This window comes from Ammospiza nelsoni, chromosome 7, assembly GCF_027579445.1.
Source record: "Ammospiza nelsoni isolate bAmmNel1 chromosome 7, bAmmNel1.pri, whole genome shotgun sequence".
In the NCBI taxonomy this organism is placed as follows: domain Eukaryota; kingdom Metazoa; phylum Chordata; class Aves; order Passeriformes; family Passerellidae; genus Ammospiza; species Ammospiza nelsoni.
This window is the reverse complement of record NC_080639.1, coordinates 24,784,708-24,803,983: the sequence shown is the minus strand read 5'-3', so window position 1 is coordinate 24,803,983 and position 19,276 is coordinate 24,784,708. Positions and strand designations below refer to the sequence as shown.

The window sequence follows — 19,276 nt, the reverse complement described above, 5'->3', positions numbered from 1 at the left end:
GGTTTGCCCTGGGCTCAGCCCCGTCGCAGCTCTGCCATGGCTCTATCTGCTCCAGCTGTACGGAGACAGCTGCAGGAAGCACCGAGCCCAGCCTGGCCCCAGCCCTGCTGCCAGGCTCACTGCCCTAGAGGAGAAAGGCTCTGCCCTCTTCCTCTACCCTGTGACTACATCCAGTAAAAAACTGGTCCAGGAAAAGTGTGACAGTACCAAGGGGGTGAGCTCGCATCCCCAAAATCCCAAATCCTGTCCACAGCTCTGCGCCGGTGCAGAAGATCAGGCTGAGGCATCACCGTGTCTCCCGCTGTCGTGCCCCCTCAGCATCCCACCTGCTGCCTCCACTCCCCACCCAGAGTTCTGGCCCCAGTACACTTCTGGAGCATCAGCCCACAGGGAAGACCCTGGGGTCCCAGGACCCTTTGCAGGATGTGGGGTGTGAGCAGAATCTCACGGGGAAGAGTTTAGCCTCCTTATCTCTGGTTTCATCCTGCAAGCAGATAGGACGGCACGGAGCAACCCCAGTCCAAGCCGTGGGTCACCACAACCATGAACTCATCATCCAGCCCCCAGACCAAAGAGAAGCAAAGTCAGGACTTACCAAAAGGGACAGGGATTAAAAAATCTGAGGTGAAGGGAAGGAGCAGGCAGCAAAATCCCTTTCCTCTACCCCTTCCAGCACCAGAGCCTTCCAGGGGCACCCGGTGTGGTGGCAGCTCCAACGGCGTCCACAGCCAGCCCCGAGTGTCCGTCCAGGACAGGAGCCGACGGCCTGGAGCTGGCTCGGGCTGGCGTTTGTCCCTTTGGCTCTGCTTTCCCTCTGGCGGAGGGAGCTGTTCCCTTCCAGCGCCGTGATCCCGCGGGGCCGCCAGAGGGGTACCGGGCCGGCGGCGGGGCGCCCGGAGGGGCGGGATGCGGGGAACCCCGGGACACGGGCAGCTGGAGGAGAGGATGGAGGAGCCGAAGGTGGGAGAGGCCGGAGATGGGATGGAGGCAAGGAGGTGCGGCCGTGCTCCCCTCCGCCCCGGACCACACAGGGACCACAGGGAGGAGCGGGAGGGGAAGGGGAGCGGCGCGGGGAGGGCGGCGGGGCCGCCCAAGCTCCAGCCCCAGCCCGAGTTAACCTCAGTGAGGTGCGGAGAGGGTGGGAGCCATGGAGGGAGGACAGCCAGACAGACAGCTTCCAGCTATGAATATTAACTACTTCCTCCACAGGCAGGGCTCCGCCGCGTTAACTGTTTCCTAGGCAGGACAGACAGCCGGACAGCTGGACAGCCTGCCCACCTTGCACCGTCCACTGAGCATCACCCCGCTGGGTGAGCCCCTCATTTGGGACACCCAGCCCTGCCCAGCCGCTGTGTGCACGCACCACACCTGTCCCCAAAGAGCAGCTACACATTCAGGGTGGGGATGTCCTTCCAAGCCACACATGATGCTGAAACCCAGACGGGGCTTCAAATTCAAGCGTCTTGCTGGAGACTTGAGTTTCTCCATCTGAAATAACTACACAGCTGAAGAGGGGTGGAAACCAGCCATGGACAAGCCACCGACCCTGCCGACCCATTTTCACAATCCCCTTGCCTGCCCTGCCAGCACCACGGGCATAGCACGGACATTCCAGCCCTGTTTTTGGGATATACATACTGCCCTGCTCTGTGACAGGAGGAATGCCATGATCCTATCCACTCCAGAGCTCTCTGAGACCAAACTGCTCCACCCCAAGCAAAATCCGTGCGGAAATGGTGCTCACAATTTGCTCGTCCAGGTGACAGCAAGCCCACCCCACACCCAGGCCCCTGCCTGAACCCATGCTCAGGACTCCACTCCTCAATTGATCCAATAAACTCAGCAAAACGTGAGGCTCCCTCTCTCTAATCCCCCAACCCGCGTTTCCCACACCCCCATGGATGACGGCAGGGGATGAGAGCAGTGTTTCCAGCCGGCCCCCTGACTCACAGCCCTGTTTGCTCCCAGATGCTCCCACTCACCAATCCTGCGTCCTTCCAAAACCTCCTGCTTATTTTCTGTCCTGGCTGTCTCGACTGCAGGAGGACACAGACAGAGCTCCCCTCTCCTGCCGTGGGACAACCCCAGCCCTAAGAACAGAACTGCTACAAGTTTCGACTTCAAAGACAGTTTTAAGGGGGAAGAGAAGGAGTTTCTACCAGTTGGTCTCTCTTTCCCTGCATCCCAGCCTTGCCTGGTTCCTGGTCCCAGTGGGAACAACGCCCACCCCCACCCTACATGACAACCCCAAATACCAGGTCAGAGGACAGATCCTGCCCTGGGAATAGCCACACTGCAGCTGAAATGTCTACCCAAGCCTGTAGATGCTCCAACATTTAACCCATAGGGAATAATCAGAAGCAAGGGGGACACTCCCTGTGAATTCCCATCCAGCCCATGCAGATCCCCACTGCCCCCCAAAATGCCCACCTCAACACACCCTTACCTTGCAGCAGATGGAGCAGAGAGCAGTGGAGAGGTGCAGAATAAGGAAGGGGAAGTGAATTCCTTCAGCTTTAGTCAGCTGGTGAAGGCAAGAGGAGAGCCAGTGGCCCCCCTCCCCACCGAGCCTGGCCTAGGGACCGATCCAGCACCGGGGGAGAGCAGCAGCCTGCCAGCAGCTCCAGCAATGGATTTAACAGCTCTGGCCTGGACCATTTGGCTCTCCACCTCTGCACAGCCTGGCCTGCCCTCCTGGGCAGCCTCAGCCCCTCCTGACAAGTGGGGCAGGATTTGACCCCACTAGGAAAGGTGTACCCCATGAGATGCTGGCCCTCCTGGGGGGACAAACAGATGACAGCGACCCCATCGAGGGGCTTTCTCCTGCATGGAAAAGCACAGGATCAGCATCCAGCTCCATTTGTGGGGCTCCAGGACCCCCTGACCTTTGCCACATGTGGTTCAGGCTCTGATGTGACCTCTCCTCATTGGAAGGGTGGGATGCTCATCCCAGTCCCCACCCCAGCCAGCCCTGCCCTGCGAGTGGGGATGTGTGGGAAGACAGGGATGAGCTGCAGGGGAGCCCTATGCCAGAACCATGACTCAGGTGGGGAATTACCAACTCTCTCGCAGATGTTGGATTTGGCCAAGCCCTGGTCACTCTCTTCCCAGCCTGGTAAAGAGACAGGGCAGGCAGTGCCATCCCAGGGTGGGTCCAAGAACCAGTGATTACAGGGGGCTGCTGTAACCATTTCACATTTTCTCACACCACCCCAGGATGGCAGAGCTTGGGGTTCCCCCAAAACAGTCACACATCCAGACCTTGAGGTCAACCTGTCCACTGACTCCATGACAGCCTCAGCACCCTGTTCTCTATCAGCACTAGTTTTCTCAGCAAAACCAAACCAGGACATAAATTATCTCCAGACAGAGTTAGAGCATCTACAGTACCCCAAAATTTCTCTGCAGTGATCCTCCAACCAGCTGCAAGCCCAGCAGTGCCACATCCAGCTGCCAGCCTCCTCCTACTTCTCTGGAGCCAGCTTGGCACCCCAAGGAGAGCTACCACAGTGCTGGCAACTGCAAAATCAGCCAGAGGATGAAGCATGCCATCACCTCCCTTCAGCCTTCAAACACACTCAGCCAGTCAATGGCCATGGGGACTGCAGCAAGAACCTGCCAAGCAGCCACCACTGACCCCAAAGCCCCTTCAAGGAGGAGGAAGGAGGGCAGGCAGAGCACTTGCCTTCCCCAGGCTGTACCGACATGGCTGAGGGGTGGAAGGACAGGCTGTGGGGCATCCCACTCTCCCTAGGGACCACAGGACAGCCCAAACATGGTGGGCAGGAGACGCCCTGCCTGAGTAAAGCAGGAGAGTGAGTTCACTGATGGGGCCAGCCTGTCCCATGGAAGTGGCTCACAGAGAGCCTGTTGAATCCAGCTGTGTCCCCTCAGCCAGAGAGCAAGATGTGATGGTACAGCTCCCCCTCTCATGCACCCTGCTCTGGAAGAACTCAATCAACCAATGACCCCACTGCAAATGAGATTCCCCTTCTCCAAGTCCCCCCCGATAAGCGCAGCAGAGGTGAGGGGAACGCCAGGACAGGCACCATCCCCAGCCACCCGCCTGTCCCTCCAGCTCTGGGGTCCACAGCACCACCCCACCCTGGGAGGCACCCCCCAGCCCTTATGGGTGCTCCGTGCTGAGACAAAGCTGCTGCAGAAAGGGCATCCACCTGCAGTGAGAGCGGCTGCGGCCAGCAGAGAGGCGGCGTGGGGAACCCACCGTCACCGTGCGGCAGGCGATCCCGATCCCGTGGGCCCGGGCTGCAGCGGCGTCCCCTCGGCGGGTGGCAGGACGGGCAGTGGCGGGGACAAGGAGCAGCGGCTGATCCCAGCCCGGCGTGGGTCCTGGTGCCAACCTCACCCCCCTCCGCCCCCGGACGCTGCTTGCTCACGCCTGGTGGTGCCAAAAATGTGGCGTGCAATTCCCTGACCAAATAAGGCAAGAACGACCATAAACAGGGACCCCCCTGCACAACCAGACACCAGAGTCCCCATCCCGGCTTGGGACAGGCTGGAAAAGAGGAGAAGTGACAACAGAGAGGGAGAAAGATGGGAGCCCCTCGAGCCCACGCCGACTCCCACCACAAATGCTCAAAGTGCCCCATGGGACAGCTGGAAAGACCCCTTATAGATGGGCTTCTTGTAGCTGCTTCTGCTGGCATGGGTCAGAGGGCAGCCTTCTGCCTGCAGCTTCACCCTTGCACAGTCCCGGATCATCTCCAAACTGGGACAGTGTTTACAAATTCAAGGTGCCCTCGCTCCCTATTGCCACCCTTCCCGGCACAGAGGACAGCCCAGTTGGTGCATGGAGGGACCTCCACAGCCCTGACACCCGCTAAGACCCCTAAGGGGGAATGGAGAGGAGCCCTGGGGTATTTCTGCAGCCCCAATATTCACCAAGACCCCCACAAGAGTACAGAGATGAGTCCTGGGGTACCCCTGCAGCCCTGTGAGGGGATGGGGTGCAGAAACTTTGGCCCAGGGTCCAGAGGGGAACACATACAATGAGGCACTCAGGTCTCTGCAGGCAGGAGGGGACTGCCAGGCAGTCTTGCTGGATTGAGGCTGGACCCACAGCTCCCCAGGCTGCACATAGCCCACAGCTGAGCCTGCACATCACGAGTTGCCTGTTTACTGCCCTGTGCCAAGGCAAGTGCCCGTGCCAGTTCCACAGAGCCGCCCCAGGTCTGCCTCCATGTGACCACCATAGCACAGACACTCTCACCACCCCAGGCACCCAGAGCCCCCACTGTGAGCACCGCCATCCACTGCTCCCACTCGAAGCAGCTGGTGACCTTCAGGGACATCAGGGACCGCAGCTGTCCCTGCTCCAGGGACGCCTCTCCAGATCTGGCCAGGAAAGCCCAGGCATCTGCTTGGCCACGGGTGGCCTTGCCTCCAGGACAGGGGCCCACCACCCTTCGACACACAAGTACTGCCCATTCCTGCCAAGTGGGTGACAGCAGGCAACTTGCTGCAACACAATGGGTGCTCAAAGGGCTTATCCCATCTCTGAGAGATGCAGCAGGCTCTCAAAGGCCAGTAAGACATCCTCATCCCCTTGGGGCAACTAAGGTACATCTACATCCTGCCATGCTTGCAGGTGGGATAACTAATGGTTCTGCAGACATGGGGTTTGGATTTCTTAAAGCTCTGGGACATAAACTAGGGCTGAACTCTGCGTGTGCAAACAGCACTTTGACAGCTAAGTGTTGCAAAGAAGAGCCTAAGCTCTCTGGCACTGTGGCAGAAGGCAAAGTCCATGAGATCTTGCTCTCCCATCCCATGGCCACACTGCTCCCATCAGCAGCTCTCACTGCCCAGCAGTGTCCCCTGTCTTGAGGTAGGGGATATTTCCATGTGGACACTTTGGCCGACCACCTTGTGAGCCCTAACCTTTCTCCAGGTGCTTGCTGGGCAGGGATGGCTCAGCCCAGGCCCCCTCTGCACTTTCCTCACGCTGGATGTTGAAGTTCTCGTAGGAGTCCCACCGGATGAGTGGGTCAGACGTGTTGTAGTCCACAGAAACACTGGGCCCGTTCTCCAGGTGCTCCATGCCTGGAAAGAGGCAAGATGATCAGGTAGGATGACAATGGAACCAGCAAGGATGGGATGAGGGAATAGGTGGAGAAAAGTGCATGCAAAGAAAGAAGTGCAGGAGCCATAGGGCAAGGCAGGAGGCTCCTGTAGGAAAGGCAGCACCAAGAGATGGATGAGCACAAGATGTACACTGAGACTCACAAACAAGGTGTACAAGACTGCCTGGGGCTTTTGGGATTGCCTAGAGACCAGCACACAGACTGGCAGTGAGTGTGCATGGGTCTGGGCTTTCTGAGCAAGGGAGCCCTTCATTCCCAAACATTCCTTCCATCTCTCCTGGGCCACCAAAGGCTTTGGAGAGCAGCCTCCTGGGGAAGAGAGTGAGAGAGATAGGGCATCCACAAGTGCTGCTAGATCAGCCTAACTCCCTGGATGCCTCACCCTACCCTGGTGACAAAGGGACTGCAGTGGGGCAGGTGGAAGTCACAAGGGAGGGAGCACGGGATACAGCTGAGGAGAAGGAAAGGAGACAGCATCCACCTCCAAGCCCCCATGGCACTGAGCCAGCCATACCTTGGATCTTCTCGGGGCCATAGGAGAACACAAACTCCACCTTCCCATACTCAGGGAAGCGGTCATCTGGCAAGGAGAGAGCAGAATAAAGAGACAAATTATTTCCATCCATAGCTCCATTAGCAGCCATCCACCCCAAACATGCCTGCTTGAGGACCAGCTTGAGGCTGGGAGCTGCTAGGGGATATCCCTGCATGGGGCAGTGCATCTTAGCCCCAGAACAACCCGAGGCAGCCCCTCTGCAGCATTGATGATTTTGGCACTGAAAGGGATGACGGTGCCACCACTTCCCAAGCAGCACCACACCCTGCAGATGGAGCAGGGGTGCCCTGTTTTGGCGGGGGTGGATCTGGGATGGGTGCCCAGATGTCCCCATGATGATACCACAGTTCCAAGGGCAGGAGGATGAGGGAGTTTGGAGCAGGGAAGAGCCAGGGCAGTTACCTCTGAAGGCCTCATCCAGGTCCTCCTTGCCAAAGACGACATCAAGATCATGCACAGCACACGTGTGGAACTGCACACGGAAAATCACATCACGGGTAGGGCTGCGAAACTTCTTGTGGTAGCACTTCAGCTTCAGAGGGAAACAGGGATGGGCCATCAGGATGAGCCCCCAGATCTGGGCAAGGGGGAATCTGGGGGTCCTGAGGCAAGGCAAGCACACAACCCTCGCTTCCTACATCAGGAGCTGAGCTGAGGATCCTTACCAAGATATCGCCCTTGAGCAGCAAGCCAGGCTCAATGGTGATGCAGATGCCCGTCTGGCTGTCTCCTTGCACATTGCTGCAGAGAGGAACAGCAGGAGGATGTGAGCTGAGGTGCAGAGACCCCCCTCCAGAAAACTCCCAGCACCACCTCAACCAGCCCCTCCACCCAAATCCAGACAGAAAAGGTGCAAAGCACAAAGCTTGCCCTCCCTGTGACTGAGGGGTGTCCCATCCACCACCTAAAGGAGCACCCATTCCCAGTGGAAGGAGGACGGGAAGGGGAAACTGAGGCACAGCTCAGCAAGGATGCAAAAACTGCTGGGTGGAAGGGTTTGCTCAGGTTCCAAGTGCCGAGGCTGGGCTATCAGCATCCACCTGGCTCCCACGGCTCAACTGGGGCTTAGGACACAGAGGGAGAAATCTCTGGTTAGACTCTTCTCCCTGCCTCAGTTTCCTGCGGGAAGCCCTCCCCTCCTGGTGCATGGCCGACAGGCTGCCGACGGGTGGTGGCGTCAGCAGCGAGGAACAAGGGAAGAAAGGAGTAGGATTTCACAGGCAAGATAAACCTGGAGTTTATTACAGGCATCCCATAAACAGTCTATTAAAAGCTGAAAGGCAAGGCTGGGATGGCAGTAAATCTCAGCTAACGGGGACCCATGGCTGTACAGAAGCGAGATCCTAGTCCTGGGGGTTGAGATGGGAATATCCCAGAGGTGAGATGCTCTGGTCTCTCCAGGGAGACCAGGAGCCAGGGGTCCCACCCAGACTGGCATGTGGCGCTGGCAGAGTCTTGGAGGCTGGAGAAATCAGCTCCTGCCTTCCTTCTGCCAGTGCCTGCTCCCAGGATCAGCATCAGAAAAAAAACTGTGGGGAGATTAAAACAAGGGGACAATCTTTTTTTGGAGAAAGAAAGGATATTAGCTCAGCTGCTCAGAGCATGGTGCTAATTACACCAAGGTCGTGGGTTCAATCCCCATATGGGCCTTTTACTTAAGAGTTTGACTCAACGATCCTTGTGGGTCCCTTCCAACTAAGAACACTCTGTGATCCGCGAGGACTAATCCAGGCAGGAAGAGCAGTTCTGTAAACAGGGAGAGAAGAAATGCCTTCATCTCCCAGGGTGCCTTCGTCTCCCAGACGTCGCCTCGCCGTCCCTTTCCCCCCTCCCTCCGGGGACACCCAGCCCCAGGCTCCGGCAGCCCCAGGCTCCCTCTGCTGATACACGCAGTCACTACAGCCCTCTCAGCACAAGGGTCCAGTTTGGACCCAGTTAACACCTCCAAAAAAGAGGAAGCTCGTTTTTTAACTTGTCCCCCAAACGGACTAAGCACAGAGCACAAGAGCACAGGGGATTTGTCCTTGATCCCCTCCATCCTCCCCCGCTTGCCATGCCCCCCACGCTGGGTAGGAGGAAAGCCCCATAGAGAGGAGATAGTTACTAGATCCCCGAGGTGTAGACGGGCTGCATGGCCTGGTAGATTTTCAGGAAGGGCCGACAACCTGGAAGACATCAAGGCGGGGAGAAAAGGCACACTGCTGTTAGCCGGCTGGGCGGAGGGGCCAGGGGAGGGATTAGTCACAGGGGAGAAATCCAAACAGGGAGGCAGCCAAAGCAAACAGCCGCTCCCTGCCCCAGCCAGCCCGCACCGACCAAGGGCAACATCTGCAATGGGCAGAAAGGATGCTGTGGATGAGCTGAGAAAGGGCAAAGCCCTCACAGTTTGGGTCCTGCAGGACCTTGGGCAACTGCTGGGCTGGGGATAGGCGTGGGATGATGAGCTGGGTGAGGTACCAGCACCAGACAGGGTACTGCATCCCAATCCCTAGTCTGGAGCCAACCTTGGAAAAGCTGTCAGAAAAACATTGTCACCCCACAGCTCATGTTAGTGCCCAGCATCGGGAGGGCATCCTCTGAAGGCATCTCTGCCAGAAAGGGGTAGCACCCTGCTATTACGAGTGAACAGTCTCTGGGAGGAAAAGGGAAATTCAAATTGCCAAGGAAATGGTGGAAAATATCCCCCAAGGAGGACAAGGCTGGCCAGGCAATGTGGGATGATGGTGTGGGAGCAGGCAGGCTGGGGAAGCAGCTGGGGGCACCTACCGCCTTTTGACTCAAAGTTGGGGATGCCGTGCATGATGACGTGGTGGAGGAACAGGGGCTTGTTGTTCATCTTGATGCTGCCAGAGAGGAGCCCACTGAAGTAATGGATGTACCTGGAAGGCAGACAGGCAGTTCAGGGGCAGAACCCACAGAGGAATAACCACCTTGGAGCCCTGCATCACACCACCCTATGGGGAAAAACCCAGTGTGCCAGGACCCACCTCTTCTGGGATGGCTGTCCCACGGGCACCACCTTGTCCTCATAGAAACGTTTCATGGCAAACCTGTCCAGAGCCTGGTCAGCACTGTGGGCATGAAAGGGCAGATGTGGCTGAAGGAAAGAATTGGCACCAGCACCCCAGCATCACTGGGATGGAGGTCATCAGTGAGCCCCAGGGCCACCCCAGGACCTCACGTCTCTCTCACCTGGCTGAGATGTTGCTGTAGTGCATGTAGGCAGCCACCACCACCCCCAGCCGGCCACGGTTCCCCTGCAGGCACACAGCACAAGGGGTGTCATGGGGGCAGCAGGGCCTGTGAGCACCCAGGCACAGACATCTTACAGAGGCACACACTCATCCCTCCAAGCATACACCAGCCCACAGATGCCCCAACCCTTATTAGACACACACCAATCTACACATATGTGCTGACAGCTACCCACACCCCAAACCACAAACCACCACACTCTCCACATCTCTCAGCCTCTGAGGCTGCTCAGCCCAATCTCTGCAGCCCCACAGAGCCCCGGTGCCCCACTGCTGTGCCCCATGACAGGTCCTGCCCACCTTGTTGTGCAGCACCACCACGTTGTGTGATGCTGTGTTGAGCCACGTGTCCATGGCTTTGCAAATGCTGCAGATCTTCTCCAGCGCAGGGGTGTGCATGTCAGGCCATCCAAAATCCAGCACCTGAACAGGGAACAAACAGCCTGGGGTCACAGGCACGCCCCCGTGGAGTTCCCAGCCTGCCAGTGGGCAAAGTCTGTACACAGGGTAGGCATTACTGTGCTGCTCTGACATGCACCCTACCATCCCCAACCCTGCACCCCACTGCCCAGGGAGGCCACCATGGTCCCAGATCTCAGGCCCCTCACCCCAGGTTACTTGGCTCAGCTCCTGAGGGCTCCTGAGGGCTCCCCCACTATCAGAGGGATGAGGACAATGCCTTAGGGAGGTCTCCAGAAGATTCCAAACAGCCAGTTTTGGGCTGAGAAGGGGGGCTGGGAGGGTAATGGGAGCCAAGCTGAACTACCACAAACACAGTGTGAAGTCTCAGTGCTTTTCCCAGGGTTTTTTCCAGCTGGACAGAATAGAAAAGATGGCTGTTTCTTCCCAAAACATCTTGTAGCAGGGAGCTGGTCCTGCAGACAGGCCTGCCCTGAGGCCCCTGAGACCTCCCTGCTTCTCACAGCTGTGACCCACCTTGGGGTGAAGTTTGTTGATATCACGTCTCCGCTCAGAGAGGTTGAAAAGCTTTAGGGAAGATGAAAAACACAGTGAGAGGACATCTTCCTTGCTGCCACCTCACCTCTCCCTTGCCCCAAAGCCTTCCCAAATCCTGCTGTGAGAGGCTTCCCCAGACACATTACCCTGAGTAACATTTTGCCACACGGCAACACAATGACCAAAAACACCCAGGAGGTCTGAAAGGGACTGGTAATCTTCCATGAAGAAAAAATCTATCCAGCACAGTGCAAAGACCCTCCCTCAACAGAGCCCACATGGAGACAAGGATGCAGTATCCGTCCCCTGCAAGTGCCCATCCCCAGCAGCTGAGCACCCCAGCCCCTTCAGCAGCCTGGCAGGGACCTGGCTGTGCCCCTCACCACGTAGTTGTTGCCATGCTTGGATTTGAGCATGTGGGCCACTTCACGGAGGTTGCTGGCGTAGCTCTGCTCCTCGGCTGTGCTGGGGTAGGAGACAGCAATGATGCGCTCCGTGATGTACACCAGGTCCAGCTCACAACTGCTCTCCATGGCTGCAGTCAGGCTCATGCTTCTGGGAAAGGAAGGGGACCGCTGTCAAGGCACAGGGAAGGGACACAGGGATCCTTCCTCACCCTGCCAGACAGGCTGGGACACATGGGCTGGGATACAGTGCCTGCAGCCTGTCCCCTGCTCCCAGTCCTCTTGGGGTATCCATCCCCAGGTTGGGGATGGTGGGTCATAACTCCTGTGTATTCTTCACTGGAGCACCTCCCAGGTATAGCACCTCTGGAGAAGCAGGTCTCAGTGGGAGGGAGCTTCAGGCAGAGCAGAGACAGTCATCAGAAGGGGAAACTGAGGCAAGTACCTGGATGTTTTGCAGCGTGACTGCCCACTCCTGGGGGATTTTGTGGCATCCTAAAGAGCCAGAGAGGAAAAGCAAGTTACTGCCATGACCCAGCCACAGCCAGCACAGGGGTCTTGCTAGACCTGGGTATGATGTTGCTGCCAAAGCATCCCACCTCCATCACACTGCACTGAGCATCCTAACACCCCAAAATACCACTGTCTCCATATCCCACTAAGCATCCCAATAGCACAAGCAGCTTGACACATCCCACATGCAAAACCCAACTCTCACAACCCCAGTGCTGCTGGGACCAGCTAGCATGCGCACTGTGGGGCCAGTGCCTTGCCAAAGGGTCCCAGAGGAACTTTTTGGAGGATGCTGAGCAGGTGGACACAGTCTCAGGCATGTCACAAGTCCCTCTTGTGTCCATCAGGCTGCAGGCACACCTGGTGGGACAGAGCTGCTTTGGCCCTGCCTGGAGCAGGGGCAGGTTTGCGGCCTCAAGGAGCCAGCCAGGCACGACAGTTTGCTTTGGCCCCAGCTCCACCAAGCCAAACGCCTGGAGGAAATGTTTGAGCTCTTGGAGCAGGAAACTTCTATTTATGCATGTTCTCCGGCCTCGAAAATTTCATCTGCAGCCGGCTTGTTCTGTGACTTTGTGACCTCAGCCGAAAAACAAAGCAGGGTTTCCAAAAAAAGCCGCTGAGGAAAAACACACTCGCACCTCATTAGTTTTAGTATCTCCAGCTAATAAGCAGAAGTCATTTAAAGACTCATCTCACGCAGGCAACACGCCTGGAAGGATCAGGAATAAGAGATACATCCTTCAGCTGATTCCTGGGATGCCCCACTGGTTCCCAGAGGGAAGACTGCTGCTACTCTCCTCAGGGCTGCAGCATCCCCCAACCAGCACACCAAAGGGCACAGCACGAGGTGGGAGAGCAGTTTCCCTGACATCCTTCACTTGCAGCCTCCTGCCCACCCAGCACAGTCCCAGAGCTGCTCCCATGGACAGCCAGCATCACCCTCCACCAGCCCTGCATGCCCCTCTCAAGGTCAGGTTATCCTGCAGAGCAGAGCCAGGCTCAGCAACCCTGGGGCCTGGGCAAAATGTCACCCCTCCCAGCCAAAGCAGTTCCAGAAGGCAGCAGCTTTGACTCAGTGCCCAGAGGTGCTCGAACAGCAGCAACAATTCCCTCTCCAGTATTTCCTCAGGGTGTCCCATATTGCCTGCTCACCGCAGGAAATCCCCAGCATTGCTGAGGGCAAATAAGGAGTTAAAATGCAACATAAAGAGAGGTAAAACCTTTCCTGGGAGAGCCAAGGTGTGTGGAACAAGCCTGAACCTGAATATGGGCTCATCCCTGCATCACCCACCAGTGATCAGGATGGGATCCCCACCATGGCTTCTGCAGTGCCTCAAACATCCATAACAGAGATCTCTGGGTTCCCACACCCCCCAACCAGGGGAGCCCCCTCAGTCAATGTCACCCCATCCCACTGCAGCAGCTTCCCAAAACCACAGCCTTTCCCAACAGACAGCTGACATGGGGAAACCAGGAATCACCCCCAGCTCCCACATGGGTAAACTGAGACACAAGAGGGCAAGCAAGGTGGGGACACCAGAGTCTCTGTCCCTCCCCATACCTGGATAGCAGTGAGCCCTTTGCTAATCCATTTCCACGCCATGGCAGGTCCACTCCTGGCACCCTCCAGAGCCGGGAGAGCGGGTGCCACAGCCAGGGCCCTGCAGTGTGCCCTGTCCCAGCGAGAGCCCCCGGGCTGTGCCCTGCTCCCCGGGCTCTGCCATGCTCCCCACCCCCAGCCGCAGCCGCGCTGCGTCCCTGCCGCCAGCCCTGCACGAGCAAGAGTCAGCCTGCAATCAGCTGATAGGAGCTGTGCTCCTGTTATTAAACACTCCTGCCTGCCACTGGGCTGGCAGACCTTGCCAACGTCCCCTGTGGAGAGAGACTCCAGCCAAACCAGTATAACCCAGCCCAGCCCAGCACAGGACGGGCTGGTCCCAGTCCTGTTGGGTTGAAGATCCCTCTGCCAACCCCATCAAGAATGCGCCTTCCAGTCCCAAGCTAGCTTGGCATGTCCCCAAGCTCCGGGCAGCACCCAAAACCTAAAGGTCCCCTCTGCTTGGAAAGGGTAAAGAAAGGCACAAGAAAGGCTTCAGAAATATCAAGAAACTTCCCTGAAAGACAGCAAAGACAGCAAAGACAGCAAAAGAGACTTCTAACTGGATTTTCCTGAGGATGCTCTTTCTCAGGGCTGGAAACATGTCCTGGACAACCAAAGAAATTAGGCAAAGCCAGATCTCAGGTGAGGAAGGCTTTCATCTTCTTCCTCATGGGAAGCAGCATGCCTCCATCCTTTGGGTCCCAGCCCCAACACTCAGGGAGGCCAGCAAGCTGGCTGCAGGCAGCGGGGAAGCTGCCCTCGTTGACTTTGGCAGTGCATTTGTCTACACTGTCTTAGCAATTTCATGTCCACAGATTAAATAACAGATCCCCAGCTCCACGACAGGAAAGTCAGCTTTGCAGTGAAAGCCTCAGCCCCCAGTATGCTGGGTTCCACCACCGCCTCTGCACCAACCCTGGGCATCTCACTTGGCCTTTGGCATGGCCACCATCACCTTGGCTGGCTGGGAGAGAGGACTTCAGGGTCCCAGGTACACTGGGAAACTACAGGAGCATCCCAGGCTGAGGTATTTTGGCTGCAGAGAGTGTTTGCAGCAACGGGACAGGTACAAGTGACCCCAAGAGGTCTTAAGGCAGTGATCACCCTCCATGATTGGTTGCACTTACCAGGACTTCTACCTGCTTGGTGATGCTCTCCCCCAGGGATGGCTGCAGACAGGAGCAAAGAGAAGGTGAGAAAAAGGCAAGCGAGAGATAAGATTGAGAGAGAGACACACACACAGAGCAGGGCCAGGGTCAAAAGTTCCCCCTGGCTATTTCTGGTGCTTCCTAGGAAATGCACTACAGTTCCGTTCCCTTCCCTGCCTGCCAACATGTCCTCTCTTCCTAAAGGCTGGGAATCCCCCAAAACCCAGTGCAGAGCTGGGATACTCAAGTACCAAGGATGCTGCTATCCTGCCTCTCAGCCATCACCACTGGCACTGACCACTGTTGCCAGTGGGAAGCATTTGGCTAAACCCTGAGCTTGTTCCATGATGGGCATCTGGTGCCCCCCACATCTCTGGGATTCCAGATGGATTCTGCATGGTCAGACCCTATAGCTGGGAACAACAGGGCAAGCCCAGTGCAGTCCCACATCCAGCCTGGCAACTGGCTCCCAAGATAAGCCTGATCCCACCCGGCCAGTGAAAGACCCCAGTGGGAGCAGAGCCAGGGTCTGAGATGCTCAAAACAGGGGGAAATTTGGTAACATGCCACTGGAGAGAGCTCTGAAAGGAAGCTGGAGACAGGAATTAACTTCCTGGGGTGGGGGAAAGTGTCTGGACCCCAAAAATAGGAAGCAGGAGACAGATACCTCTGTCTGGGAATGGTGGTTGTGGTACCTGGGGGTGGCACAGCAAAAGGACCCAGCTGAGCGGGTCCCCAGATGGGAGCCTTGGGACCAGGAGGTTGGAGGTCACCCCCAAAACCAGGCTGCTCTACTCTTGGCAGCAGGGCCAGAGCAGACATTTCCATCCATGAGGCAGGGCAAACCCTTTCAACTTCCTCCCAAAGCCACAGTAACGGTCCCAGCTCGAAGCCAACATATTTTTGCTGTCGATAAGTGCCCAAGGAGGTTGGCAGGGATGAGGGGTGCAGGCAGAGATTAAACCCAGGGCAGATAACCAACATGAGGCCCCAGAGCAGGCAGCATGTTCCACTCCTACCCCATGCCCTGCTCACTTGGGCTCTCACACTGCCCTCAGAGCCTGCAGGTGGTCATCCCCCACACTCACTTTCCAGGTGAGACCCCTGCCCAGCCCAGGGCCCCGTGTGAGGCACAGATACTGCGGCACTGCCAGGCTGCTGAGCCTGAGCTGAAACCCTGCCAGGGCCTCCTCTCCCCGCGCCTGCCCCAGCAAGCCTTGGCACACGTCTGGAGCAAAAAGGAAGGGCTGCTGCAGTGGCCCCAGGCTATGCCAGTCTCCCTGCTGCCACGTGCCTGCTCTGCCTGCTGCCACAGCACCGCCAGGCTGGGCACAGGGCAGGGGAGCTGCTCTGCTGGCAAGATGTTGCCTGGTAGCACCCTCGTGTCATCCTTCCAAACCCCTTGCTGGGCATGGCCCGGCTCCAGGTGACATCCCAGTGCCCTGGTGCCCCTGAGCTCAGCCATGGCCTGCAGCAGTGTGGCAAAGGGCTGTGGCTGTCTGCCCAGTATCCCCACCTGCCCTCCCCAGGACAGGGTGAACGGAGATGATGCATCCAGCTGTTCTCCTCGTGTCCAGAGAGGACAGGGTGGGAACAGCCTGTGTCACCCTGGCCCCAGCAGATTACTAAAGGCCCCTAGGACAGACAATAGTAGAGGGTGACAATAACAAGAGCTCAAATGCATGGCCTTTGGCGCCCCGAGCCAAAGGCACATCTGGTACAGCCATCTCCGGGTGTGCGTGAAACCGCCCCAGCTCTGGCCAGGGGACCCCAGAGCCCTGGATGGTCACGTCCTATCCGCCTGTCCCTCTCAGCAACCCTGGAGGCCCCTCTTCCCTGAAAGCTCCAGCTCCAGGAGTCCTGTGATAGCTAGGCTGCTCCAGCTTTTGCTGCTCAGCTGCGGGATGCCCTTCAGCCAGCAATGGTGGGGGGCACAGCACCAAAATGGGAGTACCTTTACCCCAAGCTCAGGACCAATGTGGTTTTGAGGGTGGAAGATTCACATCCTGAAGCCCCAGCTCAGAGAAAGCCCCACACCCAGAGCAGGATGCTCCAGCATCCCCAGAGCCCTGGCTGTCACCCATGGCTCACAGCGGAGGTGTCACTTACCAGCTCATAGTTGACACTGGGGGAGCAGGGGGTCACAGCCTGCAAGGAAGCAGAAGAGAGCCAGGATTAGCCTCTGAACACTCTGTCCAACACAGGGCATGGGAAGAGGATGGAATGCAGCATTCACCTCCCACCCATGCCACAGGGAATACAGCACCCAACCAAGGAAATGACAGGGGCATCCATGGCCTTGCCACCCCAGGCAGAGCAAAGGCATCACCCCAAAGTCAAGGCTGGGAGTGGGAGTGGGCCCAGGGCCATGGCAGCTGTGCCATTCATCCTTAGCCAGGGAGCCAGGACAGCCCCAGCCCCAGCCCGGGTGGGCATGGCGAGCACAGCACGGCACAGCGCAGGGCGGGCGCTTGGTGCCAAGAGCAGCTCCTGGAACAAACCCCAGCCCAGCCTCGTGAGCTCCTGCAGCCGCCAGCTGAACAGCCCAGCTATTGTTACCTTAATTACCAGCGGCAATTACTGACAATTAACCTTGGGTTTTGTGTGCACCCCAAGCAGCAGCATGCCAGGCTGGGAGAGGCAGCGCCTCGTAGGTGCTGGGGCAGCGGGCACAGGCACTCCAGCTCTGTGTTGGCCCAGAGGTGCCAGCAGTAGTGGGAGGGTGAGATTCGGGGCATTTTGTCCTCTACAAATCCTACCAGGAGCAGTGACCTGCAGTAAGCCAACCCCTGCCCCAGCCCAGGAGGGAGCCAAGATGGCAAACACCACTCAGGGGCTGGTCCCCTACCATGGCAGCATGGGGACCCACTGCACCCCACTCTGCCTCTCCTGCCCCGGGCCATAAACAGAAGGATTTGCCCCAAACACCCCACTTGGAGCACCCCTATCCCATCCCATCCTGGTCCCCAGAGCACGATGCCCAGCGCCTGCTCCCCTCCCCGGTTGCCAGCCTGTTCCCATCCCATCTCACTGTTTTCTTCAGGGGTTCCTCCTCCTACCGCTCCCTTCCCCTGCGCATTATTATTATGATTTTATTCTAATGCAGAAACGCTTCCATAAAAGGCCCTTTTCCCTGCCCCGCGGCGCTGGCCCCACGCCAGCCTCCCTGGAATGTTCTCCGGCAGCGGCAGCGAGCCGCTCTGCGGACCGAGCCGGCGAGGGCTGTGCCGTGCCGTGCCCCGCACGCTGCCGCCGTGCTCTTCCCCCGGGGATGCTCAACAAGCACCCCTGACCCGTGCCCAGCCCCAGCTGCAGGGCCAGAGATGGGGGAAATGCACAGCTCCCCCACAATGGGACACACTGGTCCAGGTAGGGCCCATGCCCAGTCCTCCTCTGCTGTCGGCATGAGGAAGTTTGCAGGCTACAAATGCACCTCTGGCTGGAACAGGGAAAAAACTGGGGTGCCTGTGGATTGTATTTCCCTGCCCTTGAGGATTCTCTGATGTGTAATATGGGCTTGTGCTCACCCGACACCACTCTTCCCATCCACAGGAGCCAGCAGCTCAGGCTGTATGGCACTCTCGCATCCCAGAAAGGCAGTTTTACAAGGACTGCAGGAATGTAAAACTGTTTCTCTCTCTCAAGTTTGGCTCAAACATGTCCCCAGTTAAAGAAGAAGACGGAAGACTCTGTTCCAGACAATGGACCCCTCCCTAGGGAAGTCCAGTTCCCGACCTAGAGGTGTAGGAGCACCCCTCCTGCCCCACGGCGAGAGTATCACTGTACAGCCCTGCAGCGACGCCCAGAACAGCCACCATCTCTGTCCTCAGCGATTCCTGCATCCCTCGCTGCAGGGAGGGGTGGGAAAGGCATGGGGACCCGCACACCCCTGGTCCAGGCTTCGCTTTGCCGCGGCAGACACAGCGGCCTTTCTTCTCCCCCTCACCGGTGTTTGCATTCCTGCCGGCTGGCCCCCGCCGCCGACCCCGCCGCCCGGCAGCCCTGCCCAGGAATGCGAGGAACGAGGCGCAGCAGGGCTGCCGCCCACCCCACCGCCCCCCACGGCCCCCCACCCGCCCGCCCGGCCCCCCAGGTCGCAGCCCCATCCCTCCCAGCAGCCACATCCCACGAGCTGCTGCCTTGAGACCCGAGTTTTGCCAAGCAGAAAAATCACTTTCCCAGTAAATGAGGCCCCGTGGCCAGGAGTGATAGGAGTCTCTGATGTCTCATAAAGGGCTGGGCACACCCTGCAGCCTTCCGCTGGAAAGTGATGATGGGCTCGCTCGCTCATCACCAGCTGTCACTATACCTAGAGAAACTCGATCCCCTTGACATGTTCGAGCCCAGAAATAAACACCTGGCTGGCAAACCCCTGACAGTCCCTGGCCACACCGCCATAGTGCAGAGTAGCTCATGAGATCCCTCTTCCACCTAACCCCTCCAGCTGCGGCTCAGGGACTGACCTCTGCACCACAGATCCCGACAGGACTTCAGCACCATTTCACAAGAACTGAGCGAGGCTGGAGGAATGCAGACATCCGCCTCCTATCCAGGGATGAGACATCTCAGAGCCCTCTCCATGCTGCAACCCCTGCTCACACCTCCCTCCCTCAGCACCTCCTTCCTCTCCCTCTCCTCCCTCGGTATAACAACGCTTGCACCCATGGAAGTGCCCAGGGCCACTGCCAGGTCCTGCTCCAGCGGAGCATCACCGTGGGTTGTAGCCCCAACCTGCAAGAT

The 19,276-nt window shown here is 58.0% G+C and overlaps 1 protein-coding gene across 3 annotated transcripts in view; it reads right to left on the bottom strand.

Moving 5' to 3' along the window:
• Positions 1 to 19,276, bottom strand: part of TNS1 (tensin 1) — a 64,791-nt gene that overhangs the window by 29,795 nt on the left and 15,720 nt on the right. For 2 of the 3 annotated variants that reach the window (XM_059475654.1, XM_059475655.1), the window contains 13 exons: positions 16,646 to 16,684; positions 11,721 to 11,770; positions 11,255 to 11,426; positions 10,851 to 10,901; positions 10,215 to 10,337; positions 9,853 to 9,917; positions 9,648 to 9,731; positions 9,427 to 9,539; positions 8,765 to 8,825; positions 7,326 to 7,401; positions 7,063 to 7,192; positions 6,619 to 6,684; positions 5,902 to 6,063 (listed from right to left, as the gene is read on the bottom strand). In XM_059475654.1, coding sequence (XP_059331637.1) covers positions 5,902 to 6,063; positions 6,619 to 6,684; positions 7,063 to 7,192; positions 7,326 to 7,401; positions 8,765 to 8,825; positions 9,427 to 9,539; positions 9,648 to 9,731; positions 9,853 to 9,917; positions 10,215 to 10,337; positions 10,851 to 10,901; positions 11,255 to 11,426; positions 11,721 to 11,770; positions 16,646 to 16,684 — 1,192 coding nt within the window. Of the gene's footprint in view, positions 1 to 5,901; positions 6,064 to 6,618; positions 6,685 to 7,062; positions 7,193 to 7,325; positions 7,402 to 8,764; positions 8,826 to 9,426; positions 9,540 to 9,647; positions 9,732 to 9,852; positions 9,918 to 10,214; positions 10,338 to 10,850; positions 10,902 to 11,254; positions 11,427 to 11,720; positions 11,771 to 14,515; positions 14,558 to 16,645; positions 16,685 to 19,276 lie in introns of all 3 variants that reach the window. The other variant, XM_059475652.1, reaches the window with a different exon arrangement.